This window comes from Uranotaenia lowii, chromosome 3 (genome assembly GCF_029784155.1).
Source record: "Uranotaenia lowii strain MFRU-FL chromosome 3, ASM2978415v1, whole genome shotgun sequence".
Taxonomy (NCBI): Eukaryota; Metazoa; Arthropoda; class Insecta; order Diptera; family Culicidae; genus Uranotaenia; species Uranotaenia lowii.
Window position 1 is genome coordinate 7,092,692 of NC_073693.1, and position 25,623 is coordinate 7,118,314.

The 25,623-nt window shown below is 38.8% G+C and overlaps 3 protein-coding genes and 1 long non-coding RNA gene across 8 annotated transcripts; 2 read left to right on the forward strand and 2 right to left on the reverse strand.

Annotated features, from left to right (window-relative positions):
* Positions 1 to 449: 449 nt before the first annotated feature.
* Positions 450 to 1,735, reverse strand: LOC129750832 (ficolin-1-like). The gene is made up of 3 exons (XM_055745915.1): positions 1,402 to 1,735; positions 728 to 1,345; positions 450 to 660 (listed from the first exon to the last, which is right to left on the reverse strand). Exons 1-3 carry the CDS (start codon positions 1,545 to 1,547, stop codon positions 546 to 548), a joined length of 879 nt encoding a protein of 292 aa, XP_055601890.1. The 5' UTR covers positions 1,548 to 1,735; the 3' UTR covers positions 450 to 545.
* Positions 1,736 to 6,870: 5,135 nt separating this feature from the next.
* LOC129750833 (uncharacterized) lies at positions 6,871 to 8,792 on the forward strand. Its single transcript, XR_008738506.1, has 3 exons — positions 6,871 to 7,009; positions 7,067 to 7,207; positions 8,551 to 8,792. It is a non-coding gene; the product is annotated as an uncharacterized LOC129750833 (long non-coding RNA).
* A 471-nt stretch (positions 8,793 to 9,263) lies between these two features.
* On the forward strand, positions 9,264 to 13,518 carry LOC129750831 (uncharacterized). Of its 3 annotated transcripts, none has more exons than XM_055745912.1 (11): positions 9,264 to 9,447; positions 9,508 to 10,855; positions 10,916 to 11,017; positions 11,168 to 11,386; positions 11,454 to 11,858; positions 11,928 to 12,164; positions 12,229 to 12,450; positions 12,523 to 12,872; positions 13,005 to 13,135; positions 13,231 to 13,313; positions 13,403 to 13,518. In XM_055745912.1, exons 1-8 carry the CDS (start codon positions 9,431 to 9,433, stop codon positions 12,613 to 12,615), a joined length of 2,643 nt encoding a protein of 880 aa, XP_055601887.1. In that variant the 5' UTR covers positions 9,264 to 9,430; the 3' UTR covers positions 12,616 to 12,872; positions 13,005 to 13,135; positions 13,231 to 13,313; positions 13,403 to 13,518. The 3 variants fall into 3 exon arrangements, with proteins under 3 accessions (XP_055601887.1, XP_055601889.1, XP_055601888.1); XM_055745914.1 differs by having other exon boundaries at positions 13,235 to 13,313; XM_055745913.1 differs by having other exon boundaries at positions 12,523 to 12,868.
* LOC129750830 (cell division cycle protein 27 homolog) lies at positions 13,503 to 19,735 on the reverse strand. Of its 3 annotated transcripts, none has more exons than XM_055745910.1 (7): positions 19,493 to 19,735; positions 18,192 to 18,354; positions 17,177 to 17,252; positions 16,962 to 17,109; positions 15,935 to 16,898; positions 15,013 to 15,852; positions 13,503 to 14,942 (listed from the first exon to the last, which is right to left on the reverse strand). In XM_055745910.1, the coding sequence occupies exons 2-7, from the start codon at positions 18,213 to 18,215 to the stop codon at positions 14,142 to 14,144; spliced, it is 2,853 nt and encodes a 950-aa protein (XP_055601885.1). In that variant the 5' UTR covers positions 18,216 to 18,354; positions 19,493 to 19,735; the 3' UTR covers positions 13,503 to 14,141. The 3 variants fall into 3 exon arrangements, with proteins under 3 accessions (XP_055601885.1, XP_055601883.1, XP_055601884.1); XM_055745908.1 differs by having other exon boundaries at positions 15,013 to 15,873; XM_055745909.1 differs by lacking the exon at positions 19,493 to 19,735 and adding an exon at positions 18,456 to 18,873 and having other exon boundaries at positions 15,013 to 15,873.
* Positions 19,736 to 25,623: the final 5,888 nt, after the last annotated feature.

Genomic DNA, 25,623 nt, shown 5'->3' on the forward strand with positions numbered 1-25,623 from the left:
TTCTTGTGGCCCCAGATTGCCACACAGGCAGCCTTATTTGTAAATGATCTATTTCAACGATTTCAAGTGACTGGTCCATTTGAGAGCAATGAGAAAAAAAACACCACACACTGATCGTGTTGATAAGCCTGATCGAACATTCAAACATACCTACATGAATTGAATTGGATTGAATTCAATTCATAGCTAAATAAAACATGCTGCCTCCGGCAATAAGTCGCAAAGAAAAATTCAATTGAGTCGAGTGTCAAATACATGTACCAACTCATATCACGATTAATGTTTTGTTGAATTCATTCCGAAATCGACAAGTCTGGTAATAATACTTGTTGGACGTCAGTGATTTCCTTGAGAAATAACTTTTTTCGTCATTTTAGGTTGAGGACTTTGTACCCCAGGATCTGTCATTTGAATAAAACACCCAAAAATAAGATAAACTTATGCGGGATTTTTTTTTATTGTCAAATATATACGAAGCAAGAAGTATTAAATCGATTTTATAGGGATGAATCATCCCGGAGGATGAAAGTCCCGTACAAAAAAAATTAAATCGATTTGATCATGATTTTCGATTTTTTGAGACCTTCAGAGGGTAAGTTGAAAACGTTCCATCGCATTGCTTGATCACTGCGTGAGTTCTCGTAGCGCCCATTTAAGTTGCTAAAATTTGAAAGAAATCGTGCAAATTTTCTATATGTCACTTCTCGCTTAGATGTTCTATACATACCTTTTGTAACATCCGCTGTACCACCATGCTCCGTGATACGTTAGAGCGCAGTTTGAGCTAAAGTTATCGTTGTCCCGGTCGAAGGTTGAGAACTTCATGCCCCGATGGAATTCCATGGCATCGTTGGCAGTTCCCGAATATTGACCCAGCTCTTTCAGAATATAAAGCTCAGCTTCGCTGCCGATAGCGAAACTGCTGTACTCGGCAAATTTAGTGGTATCCTTGAAATCGGTTAATTCAAATAGAATCTTCTGCTTTTTGGCCATACTCGTGAGCCAATGAATTCGATCAAGTCCCAACCAGAATTCTCCCCCATTGACATTACCGAATCCCTGTCGATATTCGGTCCAATTACGGTAGAACTCAACCGATCCGTCGAATCTGTTCTGGATGACCGTCCAACGACCTCCCTGAGTACTCATGTCACAAAGCACATCGAACGAATCCTGATCGGCATTTGGCTTGATGCGATAAACTCCTGAAGGTAGATTAGGAGGAACATCCGAACAGGATGTATACTCATTTGAACTGTCAGCTTTCTTGATGGGAACTACTGGTTCGTTCTCAGTTGGGTTACATTTGTTCGATTGCGTTACTAGTTCCGTGAGAGTGATGACCCTGCATAAAAAAGTTAATTTTACCAGTTGTTCAAATCCCAAGAATGAAGAAATTACCTCGATTCAAGTTGCTCCAACCGGGCAAGGATTAACTCGAATCCAAAGCCTAATCCATCGATAGTGTTCGTGGATGAGCTACCCAAGCTTGAAGAAATTAAACATACATTGAAAAAAAATGTAGCCAAAAAGATTAATCGCAACATTATGCTCCAAGAATCACAATCACAATTTGATATCGAAGGTAGTTGTGTCGGGAATAAAATCAAACTGACTGAACCCTGAGCGGGAGAACCGTTCTATGTTCGTATAGTTGATCATTCCGGGGATTTTTTTCTCCGCTTGACCAAGAACATATCATATCAAGAACGTTTCGTTAAGAATCAGATGCTACTTGGCCGATCAAAATGAGAGAAAAAAGCTGGAGTTTGCTTGGTACAAAATCATCAGCTTGAGAAATTCCGCATTAGATCAAAATTGTCAAAATTGTAAAAAATGCAAAAATTGTCAAAATTGTCAAAATTGTCAAAATTGTCAAAATTGTCAAAATTGTCAAAATTGTCAAAATTGTCAAAATTGTCAAAATTGTCAAAATTGTCAAAATTGTCAAAATTGTCAAAATTGTCAAAATTGTCAAAATTGTCAAAATTGTCAAAATTGTGAAAATTGTAAAAATTGTAAAAATTGTCAAAATTGTCAAAATTGTCAAAATTGTCAAAATTGTCAAAATTGTGAAAATTGTGAAAATTGTCAAAATTGTCAAAATTGTCAAAATTGTCAAAATTGTCAAAATTGTCCAAATTGTCAAAATTGTCAAAATTGTCAAAATTGTCAAAATTGTCAAAATTGTCAAAATTGTCAAAATTGTCAAAATTGTCAAAATTGTCAAAATTGTCAAAATTGTCAAAATTGTCAAAATTGTCAAAATTGTCAAAATTGTCAAAATTGTCAAAATTGTCAAAATTGTCAAAATTGTCAAAATTGTCAAAATTGTCAAAATTGTCAAAATTGTCAAAATTGTCAAAATTGTCAAAATTGTCAAAATTGTCAAAATTGTCAAAATTGTCAAAATTGTCAAAATGGTCAAAATTGTCAAAATTGTCAAAATTGTCAAAATTGTCAAAATTGTAAAAATTGTCAAAATTGTCAAAATTGTCAAAATTGTCAAAATTGTCAAAATTGTCAAAATTGTCAAAATTGTCAAAATTGTCAAAATTGTCAAAATTGTCAAAATTGTCAAAATTGTAAAAATTGTCAAAATTGTCAAAATTGTCAAAATTGTCAAAATTATCAAAATTGTCAAAATTGTCAAAATTGTCAAAAATTTTTTAAATTTTCAAAATTGTCAAAATTTTCAAAAATTTTCCAATTCTTCAAAGTTATTTAAAAAATATTTAAAATTTTTAAAATTTTCAATTTTTTATAATTTTTAAAATTTTGTGAGCATTTACTAGTATTAATAAACTGTCTACAAAAAAATCTCATTTTCCTGAGTTTCCCCGTTACGAATATTACACATTAACGCATATAAACCCACAGAGAGAAAAACAGCCCAACCTCATATCGCAACATTAATGGTGCCCTTTTAAACTGCAATCGCAGGTGATCGGCTGAAAATTCCCACGTCCTTTCTTTTCCGCTTTTATCACAACCTGATTCCGAAGGCCAACTCGCAAAGGCTAAACGGGGAAAAACAAAGAATCTCAACAAAAACAGCTCAAAATTTCCCAGCCTTTCGCATGGAACGTCACCATCATCATCACATCAGAGCATCATCAATTTCATTGATGCCGTTGTTTTTTCCCACGAAATAAAGCCAGCCAGCATAAATAAATGTATGTTCCAATGCTTACCTATACCTACCAAACACACATGTTGAGAGAGAGCGAAAAAAATCGGCCGGAAGAAAAAAGTGATCCCTCGTAGGTAGTAGGAGGAACAAAAAATGTAAAATTTGCCAAATTGTGGGACCAGAGACATTTCGGGCTTTCGTTCGAACCGAAAACAGCTATTCGTTTCCACCTGTTTTCCCACACCGATCGAATAATGCCTTGAGGTTCGGAGTTTCGGTCGTCAATTTTATTATATTGGAGTACTCTCATAAAAATAAAAGTATGTAAATATTCAAACCAGTGAACAGCAAATTTTTATGTTGGTATATTTTTAAATCTCTGTGGTCATATACAAAAAAAACCCTCTGTAAAATTATCCGCATTGTAATAGAACGTTCAATTTTACTGTTAGTTTCTGACAGATATTGTGTTAAATGACCCTAGATTCAGGGCTACAGCTTTCACTGACAAAATACTTCACACATTAGTGTGTGCAATTTCACACATTTTGGAAATAAGTAGACCAACACATTAAATGTGTGAAGGTAAGGTACTGCTGCACATTTTTGTGAAACACCGCTTAAGAAACGAAATGTGAGCGTTTCACACATTATGCAAAAAGCGTTTAAAACGGGAAAATGTGTGAAATAATGAAGGCTTAGAAAGGAAAATGTGTAAAATCAAGAAATATGGAAAAAGGCCGCTATTTTTATGAATGATTGGAACCAACCCCCTGGCAACTTGACAGTTCTGGCGAGTTTCGTGTGCCTGATTGAAATCCGCAGGTGTCGCTTGTGTACCGCTTGTTTACATACTTTTCGAGCCATGCGTATGGAAAGGGCAGATCATCAAATGTGGTGCAAATCATAAAATTCGAATGAATGAAAAAAAATTTCAACCGAAATTATTATTCTCATTGAATATTCTACATATTTATTTATTGTATAGGAACAGTTTTCCATAAACCGAGAAATGTTCAGCTATAATTTGAAAGTTTTGTTATACTAAAATTTAAATTTTCATATGTATCGCAGTTTATAAAAATCATTCGATGATTGTTGTGGTAATGTTTTGTTTTACATTCATTTTGTACGATCGTCATCAATAGTTTTGGTGGAAGGGGTTCTTTTCCCAAAAATCTGCCGTATATCAGTGAATTATTTTGATCAGTCCAAAAGTTTTAAACGTAATAAAGGACATACAGATTTACGTATGTGTGCCCTTTATTCGACTGAACTTTTGAAAACAGATTCACTTTACGTATAACTGAACTAATTTTCAATTCTGAACGTTTTTTTCATTTGTTGAATCGGTTAAAAGAAAACATATTTCCATATGCGTCCTTCCGACATGTTAAGTCGCTTGATTTTCGATTTGACAGAACCTCTTAAGTTTCTGCCGAACAATTCCTCGCCAAATGGTACCGACAGCAAGCAGTTGGCTGAGTCCGAAATCTAGAATAAGGAACAAAATAATTCAATAGTATGATGTTTATAGATTTGAATAATAGCGGCAACTTACATTTCACTTGTTACGACGATCCAACCGTATAAATTCTTCACAGAAAAAAATAATGACTATTACGTGTCATTGAATACGGATGCCTTTAAAATAAACCAGCCTGTAATTTATGAAACGTGTAAATTTAAATGAAAAATCATTGAATAGTACAGTAAATGCCTTGTAACAAAAAGGAGCATGACATTTACCGTAATTTTACAGGTCATAGTCATTTATTTTTAAGTGAGCATTTGATTACAGGCTGATATCAAATTACAGAACTGCAAAATTCTCGGTTGTCTATCGGAACAAAACGAATTCTCGTAACAGCAACAGTTCGTTTGTTATTTCTGTGAAAAAAATTCAAGACAGGAAAAGAAGACGGTAGTAAACCGTCACATAAAAAGTAGACTACCAAATGCGCCTAGAAAAGTGCCAAATTCAACGACAACCGTGCCGCTCTGTTCTGCCCAACGTTCAGAAAATCGCCAAATCTTAAGCGTTCCCTACACCAGATTGTTGGTAAGTATTTAGTTTAGTTGATTGATTTCCTTTCGTTAATTCCAAATCTTTTAACTTAGCTTCGACATTCATACATTTTTTGTGAGAAAGATTATGCTCCTGAACAATTGTCTACTGTGCTTCGATTCAATCTATCACACTACCAAAAAAATCTGTAAAATTACATCACATATGATGTAAATAAAAAGAAGCATCATATATGACGGAATATTCAGTGCTAGTTGGAAATTACACGCCAGTAAAATTTTGCAACGTGTAAAATAAAAAATGATGTAAAATTTAGCAACGTGGAAAATAAAAATGATGTAAATTATAAAATCACTGAATGTTGGAAGAAAAACTTTCCAATTGGAATTTGTTTTGTTTTATTTATTGTTAATATGATTCAATACTGGAATTTTCACGTCTCTTAATAAAAATAAAACTCATCTATATAATTAATATGATTCATTTTATTAAGCGGAAAATTTTTTTTTTAACACACATTATATTTCATTTCTTTTATTTTTTCCGCGAAGTACTGGATCCAATGTTGAACACCGTGGATCCGCTTCCAGAACCGCATCCCTGCTTTTCGGATATCTCCGGGAACCATCAACACCGATTAACTTACTCGCGCGCGGGGAAAATATTTTGGCGCACGACTTGACTTAACAGTTTTTGTCACATTTGTCTAGTCTTGTTCTTCACAGTTTATAATTTTACATTACATTATCACGTTCAGTGTATTGTAATATTTCATGTCGTGTAATTTTGAGAAATTTCCAATTCAGTGTTGTTGAGAATTTCGTGTGACCAAAAAAAAAAAAATTGTAAAATTACATCACATATGATGTAACGAAAAAGAAGCATCACATATGATGGAATTTTCAGTGCGAGTTGAATATTACACGTCTGCAATCATCAACAGACGTGTAAAATTTGAAAGACATGTAAAATATTAAGACGTGTAATATTTAATTCGCACTGAAAATTACGTCGTATGTGATGCTTCTTTTTATTTACATCATATGTGATGTAAATTTACATCTAATAATCGCGTTCCGTGTCAAGTAATATTTGTGTCATTAGAATTCAGTGCTGTTAAGGATTCAACAGTTTTTATTTTGTAAATTTACATCAATAAATCGCGTTCCATGTCATGTAATAATAAAGGTTTTCAATTTCAGTGTCGTTAAGGATTCAGATTTTTTTTCTGTGAGAAGATGATTGCAATTCATTTCCCGCAGCTGTTCGACAGGAGGAGCCAAATTGAACAACTCGGAAGGCCTTCATTTTTTGATAAGTGGAGGAACATGTTGCACATGTTGCAACCTCGTCACAACAATAAACTCGGTTGTTGGGTCCAGCAGGTCAGTAAAGGTAAATAAAAAAGTCAGCATAGGCAAAATCAGGATAGGTATGCAATGTATGCATCCCCGAAAACAATTAACTCTTCGAGTATTTTAAATTTATAATCAAAACGTCGAACCGAAGGTTGATAAGACGTGATTAAAATTGAGTAAATCGAATGTACTGTAACCCCTTATCTGGGTGCAAATGTATAAGCGTGTAGCAGTCAGATAATCAGTGATTGATTTTCGAAAGGGTGTAAATCAGTCCTACTTATTTTTTGAAAAAATATTATAATTTTATGATTCGTAAGAAAATCGTTTTCCTCAATAAGAGTCTCAATAAAACAGAACAACGATCAATAGTTTTTTAGTCTCATTCCCATTTGAAATATTATGCTTGAATGAAAACAAACAAAGGCTTTCCTGCTTACTGGTTTCAATCATTTAAGAAAGTTCTCGACATCAATCGTTAAAAATAAGGTAAATTTCTGTTTCAAACGTTCTATTTGCTTGTTTAATTAGAGTGATTAATTTTAGCTGTCGAAACAGCCATAAACTTGTTATGGAATTGATTATCATTAAGCTGGAGTGGTCGAAAAGCCGTGCGGGGCCCTCAGAAAGAATGCAGATTCGTAAACGAGTTAGCGCTGCAAATGAACCTGCAATCCCAGATTCAAGGTTTGTGATTCGTCTGAGTTCAAAAGTCAACAATAATTCGACCAAAGGATTACCAGTTATATTCTTTATGGAAGCAAAACACAAGATTATTTACAAAACTCGCAACTGTATAGTTCCTGGTGGTATTACGTTTTGATCGAAGAAGTTTCAAAATCGTAACGTCGTTTGCTGATGTTATTTCAGAAAAATACAATCCATTACGGCGGAAGTGTTAAAGCCCGAGATGGTTTTAAAAATGTAGTTTTTAACAAAATTATGATTGTGAGTTTTCTTTCTTATTCCTTCATCAGTTTCAGGTCGAAATAACATTTGTATGTGATGAAGTTGTATTGCGACCCCCTCAACCTTTATCTTCATCCAGGGCAACGAACCCTAAATACGGAAGTTCATCCAAAAATTTAGGTATTATTTCGAAGAAAACAACCTTGCTAATAGTTTTATTGATTATTACCAAATTTCAACATGTATCCGAAGAAAAATGGTAAACATTCCAAAAGGCAGTTTAAAGATTTCCATGTTAGAAAGGAAGAACAAAACCAAATTTCATAAAATTTACTTCAATGCCGTAGGTAATATGTGTAGTTAAAAAGTGATACCCAATTTCATAACATAATGCTGTGTTATTCAATAAAATTAAAGCATTATCTCATATCCAAGATTTGGATTATTTAGCTGTTATTCGAGAAATTCTACATTGAATGCTGGTTTATGCTCCCTTCAGGATTTTTATTTATTTCCTCTATTGCCTTCATCCCCATATATGACTTGAGAATTTTATACATTTCATGGCTACATTTGATTTTGATAATATTACGTTTTTCAAATCATGAAAACCTTAATTGAACAAATCCAATCATTAGGCCATGATCAACAATTTCTTGATTTTTGCTGCAACAATATCTGCTACACTCTTATACTGCTGCTGTGATATAAAATTGTTCCACAAATTTCTTTATTCCATGATTCAAGCAGTACATAATTATTTTTTAATAACGTTCTGAAGTTTTTTTTGATTATAATTATACAACAATAAACAAGGACATCAATTATTTCCTTTCATATTTTGGACCTGGGTCCAATATACGGCATTAGTTCTAGGATTAAGCCTAGCACAGTGGGTCCAAACATGGATTTTAATATCCTTCCGAATTATGTTCATATCTTTTAAACTACGTCTTCAAATTACATTAGAAGCAGTTTCGTTGATGAAAGAGAAATAGAAAAGCTATTATATTGATGATAATCATGTTGTTTATCAAAACCCATCGCTTAGGTCCAAAGTAGGGCAACTAATCCTTCTCTCTACGATATAAAATAAACTTTATTCTTTTTTAACTTTTCAGGCACCAGTCACCGACGAGCTGTTTTACTTTACGAGACTTGCCTAGCTGAAATGCGGAAACGTTTTCCCCAAAATAATCGTTAAGGTGGACTCTTCTGTGACTGATGTTTGCTGGTGGACTCGATACGATTACTGCACCCATCTTTGAATCCTAACGGGACAAAACTTGATCCTAAAGAACGCCAAAGAATATGCATCACATCTACAAATGAACTTTTTCATTTTTTACAAAGAAAAAAAAAATAAAACCAAATTAATTTTGAAATAAGTCTATTTTAGTAAATATATGCTGTTAATTGAAACAAAAATTGATTCATTGAACAGTGACTTCTGATTCCATTAAAGCAAATAAAATCAATGCAATTACATGTCTACAGCAGCTTACAGCGTTTTAAAATTACAGGCCTGGGGTTTTTACTGGTCAGTGAATTTTAAAGGCACACTGAAAAATAAATGTCATCGACCTGTAAAATTCCGGTAAATGTCCTGCTCCTTTTTGTTACAGGATATTTACTGTAATTCTACAGCAATTATTTTTTGCTGTGCAGTATACGAATCTATATCGAATTAGAATCTTGCACGCAACAACCAGTATACGAATCTATATCGAATTAGAATCTTGCACGCAACAAAAAAATCACTCGGACACAAGAAATTGCCTATCTTTCGGGCGCATTCTAAAACATTAAAGCATTAACTGGCCTCTACAACTTTGCTGAAACTTTACCCACTAAACAGATGTGTGACCGAAAGCGTTTTTTTTTTGTTTTGTTTGTTTTTCGCGCACGATCGGTTTTTTCCACGGGTGTGTATACGAACAGTTCCGTTATTCAAGGATTTATGGCCTTTTTCGTATTGATTCATCTTTTAATACATTCCCTATGGCCACCGTTCAGAGGTAGATATTCAATCAATCAACTATTTTAATTCTTATTGATCTTATTTGTGCCTAAATCAGTATCTTCAAAAAACACAACTTCAACCGGCGTCTTGCTCAAAAGCTGGCGGCCTCGATAGACGAGTTGCAACAGAACGAACCAGCCGTATGGAAACGGATAACGCTGGAGCTGACCGAAGATCCGGAGATGCAGGAACTGCTGGAAGGTGTTGAGCTTCGCTGGCAAGAGCTAAGGCATCACTTCAAGCGGCATTTAGTTTTGCAGTTATCCCGGAACAAATTGCTCGACAATCAACAGCTGATCGACCGGCTACAGTATCCCTATCTGCGAAAAGTGTATGTTGTTACGATACGCTTCTCGGAGCTCGGCTCCAACATTCAACAGGTTATTAACCAAAAAAATCGGAATCCCTCCGTGGATAAATTGTTCATTAAGTATCTCACAAATGGACAATATGATCCTGAAATAGTTGCCGCTTTCAAGAAGCGAGGAAAAAAGGGCGTTAGAGTTTATGTTAATATCAATGTTGATGATCCTCAATTGGGACTTTCAGCTGATGAGAAGAAATTTCTTCTGCAGCTCGGAAAACCGAGGGAACGTCACAAACCAACTGAGCCAGGAGTCTGGATTCAAACGGCTTCTGGGTCAGTGCCGACCCTTCCTTCCTCGATAATTTTAGACGGTAAACCTGTACAGATCGAGGAAGTCAGTTCTCCAACGGTCAGGGGTTCTTATCAAGATCTACTGGAGAAAGAATCACTTCTAGTCAACACCCAAGAGTACGACAACATTATCAAGGAATCCCTAGAACGCGAAATGCCACCTCCACCACCCACCAGTTGCTCGGATCCTGTTCTAGCTCAAACTCACCGGCGAACGTCTGAAAGCGATAGCAGTCAAACTTACACCGATTGTATATACCTAGACCCTAACGAAATACTCAGTAACACCGTATCTAGCACCTCACTTATGAGCCAAGATCCACTTCGCCTCTCTCAATCGATAATAAACTTTTTAGAGCCACGTTCCCAGGATTCTTTCGTGACTCCGAATCAGGCAAACGTCCCGATCATGATCGACGACTCAACGAGTCCTTCTATAACCACCAACAACGATGGAACGTCGGCGACCAACGTATCCGAGCCACTTTTTCCGCCTTCCAGTGGAGAAAGTGCCAAAAGTTGTACGACGGATCAACCGGAGGTGGACTCCGGGTCAGCTCAAGGTGTCAGTGAGCAACCATCATTCAGTAGCTTGGAAACCAATGAGGAAAGTCATCTTTTGCCGATTCGCAGCCAACCGCCCACGTTGCTTATGATGAAAGTTCCTGTTGAGGAAACCCCTTCAGTGTTGTTCAGTGTTAAGGAAGAACCACTAGAGGTTGAAAGTGGTGAATGTTTAAAAGAGGTAAGCTAGACTAAATAGAAGGATTCTGTCCATCAACTAAAATTCCAATGATGGTTTTAGACCCTGGCAGCTGAACAATATTTGACCAATTCAAGCGTTGATCAGTCTAACTTTGAAAGGATTACCAGCACAAGTGAAAACTGCACGACGGAGCCGTTGAAGGCATGTATACCTACCTTTTATCAGTTCTTTTTACACATTGGTTTACTGGTTTACAAATAAACGAGTCACATATTTATCTCAGCTACAACTTTAAAATCTCGTAAAATATGAACTTTAGAACAAAATAAAAATCTTAAAACTTCTTTCTAGACAACAACGTCCACCGCTTTTGTTAATCAATCCGTCATCGGTGACACCGATACTGGTATGGAAACTGCAAATCATCAAAGAAAAACCGATGAGTCGTCGAGAGAAACGAACCGTCAGAATCGTTCGATGTCCCCAGGAAAAATTTCCGAACACCAACATGTAATAAAAACCGAGAAAAACCACTTCGAACCAAACGCCTCGAAACGCAGTTTTCCATCGGTGAGTTGTTACTAACATTTTTTTTCTAATTTCTATCTATATACAAATTATAATTTTCATTTTAAAGCACATCACGAACTCAGGCTTAAGTACAGGTTGTGTCGTTGCTAACGATCGACCAAACGTGGACCCTAGCATAATAACTGCCATTCATCAAGTGGCCAAATTTGTTGATCAGAATGCGCCTACGAAATCGATAGCGAAAAGGCTTTTCCAAGAAATTGAACCTCCAGCCCTTGGCGTGACAGATAGTTTGGAGGCCAATGGTGAGCATACTTCATTATCGAATCGAAGTCAACCAACGACGACGTTTTGTACGAATAAAGTTCACATTGGAGAGAACCTTGTAACAAGTATTAGGGTGGAACAACCGCTGGAGGCAGATGACAGCGATCGTCCCGACCTAACAAACCCTGTTGTCCCAACAAAAGCGGAAGTCCTGTCTGACGAATCCGACTACGAATTCCCAATGGTTTGTATTTTATATCATTTTTTCTGTCATGGCATCGTATGTAACTGACATTGGACCCTCTCATTTTAGCATATATTTGACTCATCTGAAGATGAAGATAACGTCGGTGAACCCGATTTGAACATAAATACCAACAAAAGCAGCAGTTCTTCGATGGAACCGTTGCAGGTAGACAGCAGCGAATGTTTAAAAGTGGTAAAAACAAACGGTGAAAAATCCACCATCGCATATCCCAACCTAACAACTACTGCTATTTCAACAAAAGTTGAAATCTTATCAGACGAATCCGACTACGAATTCCCTATGGTTTGATTTTATTTCTTTTTTTCATGACATCGTATATAACTGACATTAGCCCCTTCTATTTTAGCATATATTTGACTCAACTGAAGATGAAGAAAGCGCCAGCGAGTCGGATTTCAGCAGAATTTCCAACAAAAGCAGCAGTCTTCTAATGGAACCGTTGAAGGCAGATAACAGCGAATGTTTGAACCTGGTAAATGCAATGGATGAAAGACCCACCATCACATTTCCCAATCTAACAACTACGGTTGAAATCATATCTGACCAATCCGACTACGAATTCCCTATGGTTTGTATTTTATTAATTCATCTATGTGCCATGGCATTGTATGTAACTGACATTGACACCTTCTCATTTTAGCATATATTTGACTCATCTGAAGATGAGGCTACCACAGGCGAGTCGGATTTGAATAGAATTACCAACAAAAGCAGCAGTCACATTTTGCTATAGTTAAATTATAAAAAATGTCTACTTATTATAAACATTCGTATAAAACATGTTAACCAATTCAACAACATTCATCGTCAGATCAAACAAAAATACACTGCGATTTTTGCGTAACGCTACTTAGGGAGAAAGCAACGGTTCCGTATTCTACGGGGATAGATCTTAAGCTGGATTTGGTCAAAAATGTCCAGGAAATCATAAGGAACCGCGTATGTGCTGCGTAAGGGAGCAGCGACTAACATGGAACACTAACAAAGTAGGTATGTTTTGGGGAACTAAGTCCAGGTTCACTCAGTTAAAAAGTTTTTTTTATCTTCTTTTAAATCGGCTTAGGAAATAGATTACGACTAAAAGTAGCTAATGTGTTTCATTATTGGTCTTTTTCATTTCAGACTATGAACGGGTGCAATACACTAAGAATAATCCAGTTTCTAGTAATAGCATATCTTCAGTAGCTGGTGTTGGAAACACCAGCATCGGAATCAAGTCCGACTTCGATGAAGGTGGAGCTGATTTGCCGATGGTTTGTACTCATTTTTTGGGATCATTTCTATAGAATTTAATTTTTTATGGCTCTTTTTTTTCCCTTCCACCATACATTTTCAACCGACGACGAAGATAGGATTGTTTAGACAGTGGCGAGGAATCCCTTAAGTATTTCTCCTGGAAATTATCAGCAACTATGGGAAGTGCCATCAACAGTAAGTATAGTCTTGTTGAATCTTGAATTGAATCTTATGTAGAGGAAAACATTTCAACTGATTGAGATTTTAAAACTTTCATTGTGTAGGGTCTCATATAAGCTGCTACTACAAAACTGTCTGTGTCTCGCAGGATTACTTACAAATTCAAAGGAACTTCTCAACCTATGTTAATTAAATATCAAACTATTTTTTTCAAATTCAACAAATGGTTTTATTTATTACCGATTTCCATTCCAACGTGTTCATGAGTCAGTATTTCTGTGTGTTTGTCGACTTCTGATCAGATTCACCATCTCAAATTTTTATTTGTTTTTTTTTCGTCAGTTTGTCCTTTACTGGTGGTGGGCTACAAAAAGCGCACGATTATCATTATTGTTACAGTTATTATAATTATTTATATCATTATCATTACTACACTATACGAATAATCTACACAGTCAAAGTTTGCGATGTCAGAGAATCCCGCGGAAGAAGTGATCAAAAGGAGTTGCAAAGGTTGCATCACACACACGTCATAATTAGATAACTATCGAGTGAGGGCCAATCAAATAGAAAGGGGAGGCTGATAACACGGGTGTGTTTTCACTAAATTTATACAATAACCTAGGGAACGAATGAATCAGATTTTGCTGGGGGAAAGTGGAACGAAAGATGGTCAGCGAAAGCATAATGATGATCCTACAAGCAATGGCCTCGGGGGGACGAGGACATCTTCTTCCGGTAAAATATAATACACAGAGCTATTTTTCGATTTGAAAATGGACTAAAGAAATAAAATATAAACAAATAGTAAAACTACCTCTGCGAAGATAATTTAAATTTTCTCTAGTAACTATCGCTATCATCATACAAATTACCGCTAAGCACATCTATCGATTCATTCCGGCCACCGTTGGCAGCATTGGTCGAATCATCGCTAGAGGCCTGCTCTCCACCGACCGAGAAGTCGGGATCAACACTGCTGTCCTGACCTTCGCCGCCTGCTCCGCCACTTCCGCCCTCCGTTCCTTCGTTATTGGAACCAGTTCCGGCACCGGACCCACTCGCGCCATCCTGTGTTCGCATAATGGAATCAAAATTGTCTTTGATCTGATTGTTGGCTCCCTTGGATCCGAGATCGGTCGCCCAACTGAGATGCATCAATGCCAGGTCGACATTGCCCAGCTTTTTGTAGATTTTACCCATCACGTAGTACACCACGGCTTCTTTTGGCACAATCTGCTTGAGCTCCTCCAGTTCCTTCAATGCGTCCTGGTACCGGCCCATGGTGAAGTACATCGAACCCCGGTGGAACCTGCACAGGGGGTTCTTCGGATCCAGGGCAATCGCCGCGTTCAGCGTCCGCAAAGCTTGAGTCATTTTGCGCATAAAGAACTGCATGGCGCCTATGTGAACCATAATGACGGAATTCTTCGGATTTATAGCCAATGCCTTGCGATAGTGCAGCTCGGCCAGCTCGTAGCGCTCCTGCTTGCTGAAGATAGTTCCGATACCGAACCAGGCGTTGTAATGCCGTGGATCCCGCAGTATCGCGTAACGATACATCGTTAAGGCCTTCTCGAGTTCCTCCGTCATGACTAACTCGTGACCTAGCAGGGTGTAGCTGTAGGTAAAGTCTTCATCAACCTGTGAATTAAGAGAGGTATAAAAAATCATTAATTGAGATGTAATGATGATACCCAGGTCACCGTCTTACCTGTATTGCACGGAAGAAGAACTTGATCGCTGTTTCGTGTTCCTTGTGGGCGGAAAAGCAATTTCCCGCCACACACCACGTGATTGGTGACGTTTTGTCCTGGGCCATCAAATCTTGAGCTAGGGCCGATAGCACCACGTCTTTCTGCAGGTGCCACAGATCGGTACTGTAGATTTCCATGTACTGCAAACGGTGCGGTTCCCGATCGTGAATCTCTCGGAAAATGTTAACGGCTGCTTCATACTCTCGCATCTCGTGGTGCGACAGGGCGATCATACTTTGAACCCAACTGCTGTTGTAGTGATGCGATGGAACGTTACTGAAGTGTTCGATGGCCTTTTCGCACTCGTAGCTCTGTAACCGAAGATAGCCCTGGCCGAGTTCCCGCAGCAGTGTCATCAAACCATCGGCGCTCTGTTTCTTCATGGCCAGCACGTGCTGTGCCATTTTCTGGGCACTGTTGATGCTGTTGTTGATGAACACTTTTTCACTCAACGTTTCACTGGAAGTGATGGTTTCGATCTTCTCCTTTCCATCGCTTCCGGTTGAAGACTTTCGTTCGTGGACATTTTCCAACAAGCTGGCCGTACTACTGTTCAGATTCTTGGAAATTCTTTGCTTCGATTTACGCGGCGGAGATCGAGGTGCCACGAATTTATTATTCAGTTGAGGACTTTTGGTGTTCTCCTTGACTGAATAGTTGTTGTTGCTAAACAGCCTGGAACTTCGCCGTACATTTTGGGCCTGCAGGGCACCGCCGGTCGTGTTAGGTGTTCGCGGCGTCATCAACTGGTTGCCTGTCTGACTAAACACAATCGGTTTGGTGTTTGTACTTTGTTGCTGCAGCAGCATCGTTGTTGCCTATAAAGATGAAACACTGAACTAAAAACGGCAAAAGGAAATCGGGATAGCTAATTCTTACCGTGGTGTCGCTTTTCCTGTTAATTATGTTGCCCATTGTTCCTAAATTGTGGTGACCACGCATCTTTTTGTTACTGCACAGGAGAGCCATTTTCTGCTGCTCACTTTCGGCTATGATTTGCTGTTGCTGTATCGTATTCAGCTGTTGTTGGATTTGCGAACCAGGAGGTTGTTGCGGCTGGTGACATCCGGTGGCCAAAGTCGAAAACTGCTGTGGCGAAGGTGTCATTATCAAATTCGATTGGTCACTGCTTAAAACTGGACTATGCATTATAGGTAAAACACCGAAACTAGGAGTGGTAGGACTCATGGCGGCTAGATACTTAAACTGTTGCTTCCGGAAAGGGGTACCCACTTCCGCCCCTGCACCACTGCCTGGAGTTTGTTCTACATTTGTTATACTAGATATATTCTGACTCTGTTGGAGCTGAGGTTGCTGTTGTGGAGCATTATTTGGTGTATTGATTATATTCTGTATGAGACATTGAGAAACCTGATCTAGTGGAGTAGATAAATGACTACCGCTGAATAACTGTTGTTGCTGCTGCTGTTGAAGCTCGATTCCGACGTCCGGGTTAATAATGAAACTACCACCACCTCCACCTCCTACTCCTCCTCCCCCACCTCCGCCACATCCATTTCCGAACCAAACCACCGACGAGTTTAAGGCCGTTGGCTGACTAGTGGCAAATATATCGGTGCTCGAAAGCTGAAACACTTCCGCCGGATCCGGTTTCTCTCCACGCTGGCACAGCTCGGCAAACGATTGCCACATGAATGGGTTCAACTTCACCGCCCTCCGGCTGGCATCGTTGGCCAGTGCCGCACGTTCAGTCTTTTGACAGATCCTCGACAGCAACTCCAGCGCGAAGCATCCGATATCGCCGAACTCTTTGGTCACTTCGTCCAGATGCCGTACCCGCAAGTGATCATCGTTGATGAGAGTGTGTTCAGCTTCTGAATATCTGAAGTAGGAAAAATGATTGGTTACCGCGTATAATAAATCAAAACTTAAAAGGGGGACCCACTGTTTCAGGTCGAAGGCACACTTGGAGAGGAGAAATCGACATTGCGTCGAGCGAACGCTCTTATTCGACAGTAACCAGTGGGCCTGGTGTTTCTGGCCGGACCGGTAATAGCAGGTTGCCAGAAGGAACAGACTTTCCTCGGATTCCACTGTAGGGAAGAAAGATGTTAGAATTTATTGAAAAATTCACGGTATGAACAACAGTTTTTTATTTACCTTCGGCACATAATCGTTCTGCTAGGAAGATCGCATCTTGATAATCGTAATGATTCAGGCAATGCCAGATTGCGGCCTGCAATTGTTCAAAAAAGGTATTATTAAACTATTATCTGATGTAAACAAGCTCTGTACATAAGTCTGAATACATTTCTTTAGAGCAGCGCTACTGGTGGTCGGATTTTTAACTTTTTGACAGCGCTCAGGCCCCCAACGTAAAAAATGGGTTTTAAAAATTCAACAGCTGTAACTTCCCAACCACTGAACCTATTTCCACTAGTTTGATCATGTGAAATTACTTACGAGTGTTTAAGTCAGTAGAACTTTTAGTTCCAGAGTCAGAGTTGTTAATTTTGGAGCCTAAAATTTGTAAAAATTTATATCGCGATAGTTAAAATCAATGTTTGTAAAAATCGGTTCAGTAGTTACAGAGATATATGGTGCAAAATCTGGCGTTCCCTTAAAGTGTAATGCTAAGATGTTGTTTTTTAGTTTTAATTTGTAACATATCTTGTATACTTATATCATTATGGTTGCCATCAGATGTCATGGAATACAGAAATTTGTATAACAAAATAGCAACAAAAGCAAGCGTAGCTTCCATTAAAAGATCAGAGCTCTACAGAACCGCAAATGGAAACGTAGCAAACGAGCGCACCAACAGAAAAGCTACTGAAATCATGGTTTCAAATTTCGCCAATCGAATCGGTGAGGACATAACCGCCTGCGTTACTTTTTTGTTTTTATTATTCGTTCATGCAACAAACTGCCAACACCCCATAGGCCTTCATAAAGCATCAAAGCTTTATGGTTGTTTTTATTTGTATCGATTTATCGATTTTCGTTTGTTTTGTTAGTATTAGGTATCATTTGCTTGGTCAATTGTCAAAAGTGCGAATCCATTCGTAGCAGAAAACCAACAATCGTTTATCTTTTTTTTTTCTTTTGGACAGATTTATGACCGTCTAATAAAGGTTGGAAAGAAACGTTGATTAAGTTTCGGAGTAAAGCTTACCTGAACTGGCTCCTGAACAATCATTGCTGCTCCAGTAGCTGGGGCTGTTTTCTTCTTGGTTTCGCACTGTTTGTTTTTAAAACTCCACTCAGCCCTTTCGAACAACGATCAATTGCTGTTCCTGCTTCACCGTCCTTTAACAAATTTGGATATCCACAATTTCCTACAAAACGGATAATTAATCGTAATGTTTTTTTTTATTTTTCAATTGTCAGAACGTCGTTGTGGTCGTCAATTTATATAGGGAACAATCTGTTAACTGACCGATTCAAAAGTGTAAGCACAGAGTAACGTTTCAACCATTACTTAACAACTTGTATTTTACTGCAAACGTTTGTAAGGTTTTTATCTTCTCTTTATTTCTGTGATGTTGCGACACCACCAACCAGATGAAGTTGAGGTTTTTGCCTTTCTCTTTCATCAGCATGTTTCTTTCGGAAAGAAAGATACAGTCATCATGAAAGTTATCTTCAAGAACCTGAATCTGCAGCTAGGCCCGTTATCAGCAGCTCAGCAGGTTGCTGACACAGCTAGATAACTTGTTTGCACAGACTATTCAAACATCACAAGTTCTGATTTGTTTATCAGCCTTTCTAGATGCATTTGCAAACTATACCTCAATAATCACAACTTCAGTATACTTTTGGAGATAGTTTATAATAGTCAAAAAATACTTGTAATACAATTTTATTCTAGTTTGGAAACAAATTCTGGAGAGAAAAATGTAACTCGAGATTCGTTTACCAGCACTATTGGATAAGGATAAATTTCTTGAACCTTATTGGAAAAAAAACGATTGATTCAATCGAATAAATCGAAACCGCTGCGAGAAAACGATTAGGGCGTCAATTTTTGTTTTGACTGTGTAATAATACACCCGTGCCCATAGTCCTATTTGCCGCTAGTAGTATTCGTGTCACAATTAAGGGCTTTGCACTGACACTTTTTCATTTTGGGAACATTAACCTAAAAAACGAACGTGTTCGTCGGCCGACTGCTCGATTTTAGCACTGAAATTTTTGGAGGTTAATTGTCCCGTTCTCGTCTGTACACGCCAGTGGGATGTCAGTTAATGTGCGTGAGAAATGTCAAAAACAACTCTATTGTTGCGATGACTACGCCTTTCTTGCACGTATGCGTGACTCGAGATGCTGATCGGTCACACATTCAACTGCCCCCCGCCAGTGCTCACGCTCGCTGCTTGTTCAGTACATCGCTCCCTCTCTCTTCTTCGAAGTTCGATGACGATGATGACGACGACAACGACGACGACGATGATGATGAAAATGAAGACATCAAACCTTTTCTAAAAACTACCAAATTGACCACCTTTCCACGATTCAAGCACGCTGAAATTTACATCCTCCAGGCGGCGAAAATGCTAAAGCACCCTGGAAAACTGTTTCGATACCTGTACGACGCGCGAATCAGGGATAATTTTGTATTTTATCGATCAGCACAAAAATCCCGTTTCTTTTCTGCCTGAGAACTGACTGTAAAAAACTTGCAGCAACTGCAGCGCACACACGGACAAAATCGAACGGAACTGCTGATGGATGATGGGCTACTCGCAACTCTCAAGAGCTGTGTGCACGGGTGCGAGAACGAGAGAGCATGAGCGCGCACATGAATGACGGTTACGCGATTTTGACATTTCAAAAGTTGCCCAAAATGTCGCTGAAATTGGCGCAGCATCGAAGAGAGGGCTTAAAGCCCGGTTTACAGTTCAAGTGAAAATCTCGCGTGAGCTTTCATTACGTCGAATGAAACAGAAACACCGAACCGAGAAAAACGCTTCTGAAATTTGAAGAGAGTTTTTCAAATCCTATTTTTATTCCTTCGCCGATAACCCTTCAAAAAATATGCAATATTCATAGAAACTAATTGTGTCAGATATTCCACATTATGAATTTAATTTTTTGCAATTTTTAGAGCTATTTTTCAATCATATAGGAACATACGACATATTCAAACATAAATCGTTCATACGTCTGAACACATTCGTCGTTTGGAGGGGAAATTTGTTTCATTCGTCTCTTTTCTTTCGTCCTTTGATTCGTTCAACTTGCACTTACGCCCAAATGTTTCTGATGCAAATACTATGGGAAATTTTCAATTTTTCGGCATAGTGGCTGTTTAATAAGTGAAATATCTATAGAGTCGCGGTAAATTGGTGAGTAAATGCATAATGAAATGTGTGAATCGGGTGCACCATCGGTCAAACCAGCTCGATGCTGCTGATCAGCTTTCTGTTGCCGATCAGCTGGAGGGGAAATTTGTCTCATTCGTCGTTTGATTCGTTCAACTTGCACTTACGCCCAAATGTTTCTGAGGCAATTACCGGTAAATTCTAGAGTTTGTCTTGATTAGGTCGTATGAACCACCTTGCGTGTTGCGAGAAAAACGCTGTTGAAATTTTGAAACACGTTTTTAATTCTAGTATTTCAAATAACTCTAAGAGTTGTCTGGAAATTTGGTATGCGATGTAGAAATCTATGAAGAAGTTGCTAGTGTGTTCGTTGTGACCATTAGTTTAGTTATATCCGTGAAGATGTTCTTGCGACGTTTTGCATTAGCTACTTGGCGCATACGTCGTTATGTAAAAAACATTTCTCGCGTGAGCTTTCATTACGTCGAATGAAACAAAATTTGAAAAACTGAGATATTCACTAAAAAAGCTTCATTACAACATTATCTACCTATGTGATTGATAAAACAATCAATTTAAACCCTTTTAATATATAAAATTTAAGACTTTCAAAATGACGAATGAAACAAAACCTTGATTGCCAATTTCAATGTTGCTTACGTCCCTTCTTCCAAACGGCGAATGTGCAGAGGAAGAAAAACCTAGCACTTTCGCTATGGATTCCATGAGCAAACAAGTGTACACACGTAGAGGTTATCAGAATATCAACCTAGCAATGAATATTATTTCAGATTCTTCTAATTTTCAAGCGTTCTTAAATCGATACTCAAGCAGGCTTTCGAACGCTGTAAAATAATGCAGCAAGGAAAAGAAACCGAACAGCAGCAGTAGCAGCAAACCTAACAACTAACTGCATCAGGCTGAGCGGCAGCAGCCTGCTGCTGTTAGTCACCCAATCACCCGATTCACACTTTTAACACGCATTCACTTATAAATTTACCGCTGCACTCGACAACTCAATAAGTTAACATTCACTATGCCGAGAAAATTGAAAATTTACCGGTAATTGCCTCAGAAACATTTGGGCGTAAGTGCAAGTTGAACGAATCAAAGGACGAATGAGACAAATTTCCCCTCCAGCTGGTCGGCAACAGAAAACTGATCAGCAGCAGCGAGCTGGTTTGACCGATCGGCGATGGCGCACCCGATTCACACATTTCATTATGCATTTACTCACCAATTTACCGCTACACTAGATATTTCACTTATTAAACAGCCATTACGCCGAGAAAATAGAAAATTTTCCATAGTATTTGCATCAGAAACATTTGGGCGTAAGTGCAAGTTGAACGAATCAAAGGACGAAAGAAAAGAGACGAATGAAACAAATTTCCCCTCCAAACGACGAATGTGTTCAGACGTATGAACGATTTATGTTTTAATATGTCGTATGTTCCTATATGATTAAAAAATAGCTCTAAAAATTGCAAAAAAATAAATTCATAATGTGGAATATCTGACACAATTTTTTTTTTTTTTTTTTTTTAATTTACAAGTTGTTTTATTAAGGCATTTTACTTATAAAGTTTTTATGTGCCGGGAGTATTTTTCCTAACTTTGGGTTAGTAAGAGGGGGGCCGTAATCGTCGCGGCTACTCAACTGTTAATTAAAATTTTATTATAGGAAAGGAAAGGGGATTAACTGGGGTCACTTCCAAGAACAGTTTCCGTTAGGGTCCGGTGGTGGCTTCCTGTAGCTGTGGTTTCGATAGCTACCTCAGGGTTTTCGATTTCCTGGCCAGCCTTCTTTGTGGTGTTGTAGGACCCGTCGGATGAAAGTTTGTTCTAATAAATAGACGAAACGAGCATTAGATAAAGTACAGACAGAGGGGAAGAGGACTAAACGACCAAGTCAGACATTTTAAGATATTTGTATATAGGGTACAAATATTCAAGATCTAAGTTTGCCAAGATGTCTCGAATTGGAACACCAGGTAGTTTACATCGGGCCCTAAGGGTATCCAGTAGCCAAGCCCTCGATCGATCAAACCGTTCACACGTCCACACAACATGATCAATGTCATGGTAGCCATCCCCACAAACACAAACATTGCTTGTAACTAGTTGTATACGAAACAAATGCGCGTCAAGCCGGCAGTGATTTGACATGAGCCGAGAAACCACGCGAATGAAATCGCGACTCATGTTAAAATGCTTAAACCATGCCTTCGTCGGAACCTTAGGGATAATCGTATGGAGCCAACGTCCCTTTGTGCCATTATCCCAGCTAGACTGCCAAGCGTTAATCGCTAAAGTGCGAGGTATTGAAAAATATTCATTGTAAGTTATTATCCTCTCAAAAATTTCACCTTGTAACGCGCCCACCTTAGCCAATGAGTCCGCATTCTCATTGCCTTGAATAAGACAATGAGACGGGATCCAAGCTAAGGTAATCCTGTACGAATTTTCGATCAAAGCGCCCAATATCCCTGAAATTTCCAGCAAAAAATGGGAAGAGCGCTTCATCAGTTTCATCGATCGAATCGCCTCAACGGAGCTGAGACTATCCGAATAGATGAAATAGTGGTCTACGGGCAGTGTGCGAATGTGTTCCAAGCTACAATAAATTGCGGCTAATTCAGCAACGTAAACGGAGCATGGCTCTCGAAGCTTGAACGAAGCTTCAAAGCGCTCATTGTACACTGCGAAACCAGTCGCGCCGTCAATTCTAGAACCATCAGTAAAGAACATTTTTGTAGGGTCAATTTCACGTACTTTTGATGCAAAGATTGAAGGAATGACGTTGGGTCGGACGTGATCTGGTATTCCACGGATGTCAGCGGTCATGGACAGATCGAATTTTATTAAGGAACTACTGATCGGGTAAAAGTGACTCGTGTCCGAATTTAACAAAGAAGGGTTTATTTCTAACTGTCTAAAAGTTTTATAATTGTTTACATATTTTACTTGCGAATTAATATTCATAAGCCTTTCCAAATTTTCTATCACCAAAGGATTCATAGTTACACTTCGAATTAGGAAACGTAGCGATAGATCGAAGAACCGATTTTTTAACGGCATTATTCCCGCCAGTACTTCGAGACACATCGTATGTGTTGATTGCATACAACCCATGGCAATACGCAAACAACGATACTGTATTCGTTCTAGTTTAATCAAGTGGGTATCCGCGGCTGACCCAAAGCAAAAGCTTCCGTATTCTATGACCGACAGTATCGTTGTTTGGTATAACCTGATGAGGTCCTGTGGATGAGCACCCCACCAGGTTCCAGTAATCGTTCTAAGAAAATTGATTCTCTTTTGGCATTTTTGTGTCAAGTACCTAATATGTTTTCCCCAGAGGCATTTAGAGTCGAACCAGACACCTAAATATTTAAAACTAAGAGATTGAGTTAGAGTTCTACCCATCATAAGGAGCTCTATTTGAGGAGGGGAATGCTTCCTTGAAAAAACTACTAACTCGGTTTTACTAGGCGAAAACTCGATGCCTAGATTCCTGGCCCAATGTGATAAATTATTTAGAGTTTCTTGTAACGGAGGTTTAATTTGAGTGCCTTTTTTACCTGTGATATGAACAACACAGTCATCCGCAAGCTGTCTTAGCGTGCAATTTTGTGCCATACAAGCATCGATTTCTCGGACATAAAAGTTGTATAGCAGGGGGCTTAAACATGAGCCTTGGGGTAGACCCATGTAACTAATTCGTTCAACTTTGGTTTCTCCATGACTAAAATGCATGATTTTTTCAGACAACAGGTTATATAGAAAATTGTTCAATATTGGTGGAAGTCCGCAAGAGTTAAGATTACTAGATAGCACTTCTATGGACACCGAATCGAATGCCCCTTTGATGTCCAGAAATACTGCCCCCATCTGCTCTTTTTGGGCAAACGCCAATTGAATGTCTGATGAAAGTAATGCTAGACAGTCGTTCGTACCCTTGCCTCTACGGAATCCAAATTGTGTACTTGATAACAGATTGTTTGATTCAACCCATTTATCCAGCCGAAAGAGAATCATTTTTTCGAGCAATTTCCGGAGACACGAGAGCATTGCAATCGGCCTATACGAATTGTAATCAGAAACTGGTTTTCCCGGTTTTTGGATGGCGATGACTTTCACTTGTCTCCAGTCATGCGGAACAATGTTCATCTCTAAACATTTATTGAATAAATTCAACAAGCGTTTCTTAGCGGTATCTGGCAGATTCTTCAACAAGTTGAATTTGATTCTGTCCAGTCCGGGAGCTGAATTGTTGCAAGACCAGAGCGCAAGTGAAAGTTCGACCATCGAGAATTGATCCTCCGTTTCGGGACTATTCTCTGTATTCCGATATATTTTCTGTGTTGGTACTGCGTCCGGACAGATCTTTTTCGCGAACTGTGTCAGCCATCGACTCGAGCTTTCCTCACTTTCGTTCGAAGGAGTGTAATTTCGCATGTTTCGTGCCGTTTTCCAAAGCGTGTGCAGAGACGTTTCTCGAGATAACCCATCCACGAATCGCCGCCAGTACCCACGTTTCTTGCCCCTGATTAAGTTCTTGAACTTGCGTTCCAAGGCCAAATAACGTTGGAATTTTTCTGGCAATCCGGTTCTGCGAAACTCAACAAACGCCTTGCACTTTTCTCCTCGCGCACGTGAGCAGTCTCCATCCCACCACGGAGTGGGAGGCCGTTTCTGTATCGTCGAATTGTCATTCCGTCTGACCTGTGCCCCGATTGCACAGTCCACAATTGTCCCGGAAATAAAACTGTACTCTGCCTCCGGAGGCAGTTCGTCCGTTGACTCGATGGCATCAATGACACCCGATGCGTACTTTTTCCAATCTATATTCTTTGTGAGGTCATAAGGAATATTGATCTCTTCGGGTGGACTACGACCACTGGTGATAGAAATATTGATAGGCAAATGATCGCTTCCCTGAGGGTCTTGGATTACCTTCCACGTACAATCCAAGCTCAGAGAGGAAGAAGCTAAAGAAAGGTCTAAAATACTATGCTGTGATTGGGATCCATTAATTCGAGTCACTTCCCCATTGTTTAAGACAGTCATGTTGAAGTCGTCGCACAGCTCATATATCATGTTAGCACGATCATCATCACGTGAGCTACCCCAGCCCACGCCATGGGAGTTGAAGTCTCCCAGAACTAGTCGGGGTTCTGGAAGAAGTGAAATAATATTCGCCAATTGGTTCCCGCTCACGCTTGAATTTGGCGGAATATATACCGAGGCTAGGCAAAGGTCTTGGCCTTTAATTCTAGC

Bases quoted from the DNA above. Each gene is read 5' to 3' on its own strand.
- LOC129750832 (XM_055745915.1), bottom strand. From the start codon at position 1,547: ATGTTGCGATTAATCTTTTTGGCTACATTTTTTTTCAATGTATGTTTA. The intron at 1,346-1,401 runs GTAATTTCTTCA...TTTTTTATGCAG, and splicing joins TTGGAGCAACTTGAATCGAG to GGTCATCACTCTCACGGAAC. The intron at 661-727 runs GTATGTATAGAA...TTCAAATTTTAG, and splicing joins TACAGCGGATGTTACAAAAG to CAACTTAAATGGGCGCTACG.
- LOC129750831 (XM_055745912.1), top strand. The intron at 11,387-11,453 runs GTGAGTTGTTAC...TTCATTTTAAAG, and splicing joins CGAAACGCAGTTTTCCATCG to CACATCACGAACTCAGGCTT. The intron at 11,859-11,927 runs GTTTGTATTTTA...CTCTCATTTTAG, and splicing joins CCGACTACGAATTCCCAATG to CATATATTTGACTCATCTGA.
- LOC129750830 (XM_055745908.1), bottom strand. From the start codon at position 18,215: ATGATTGTTCAGGAGCCAGTTCAG. The intron at 17,110-17,176 runs GTAAATAAAAAA...TCTTCCCTACAG, and splicing joins AGAACGATTATGTGCCGAAG to TGGAATCCGAGGAAAGTCTG. The intron at 14,943-15,012 runs GTAAGACGGTGA...CTTAATTCACAG, and splicing joins TCTTCTTCCGTGCAATACAG to GTTGATGAAGACTTTACCTA.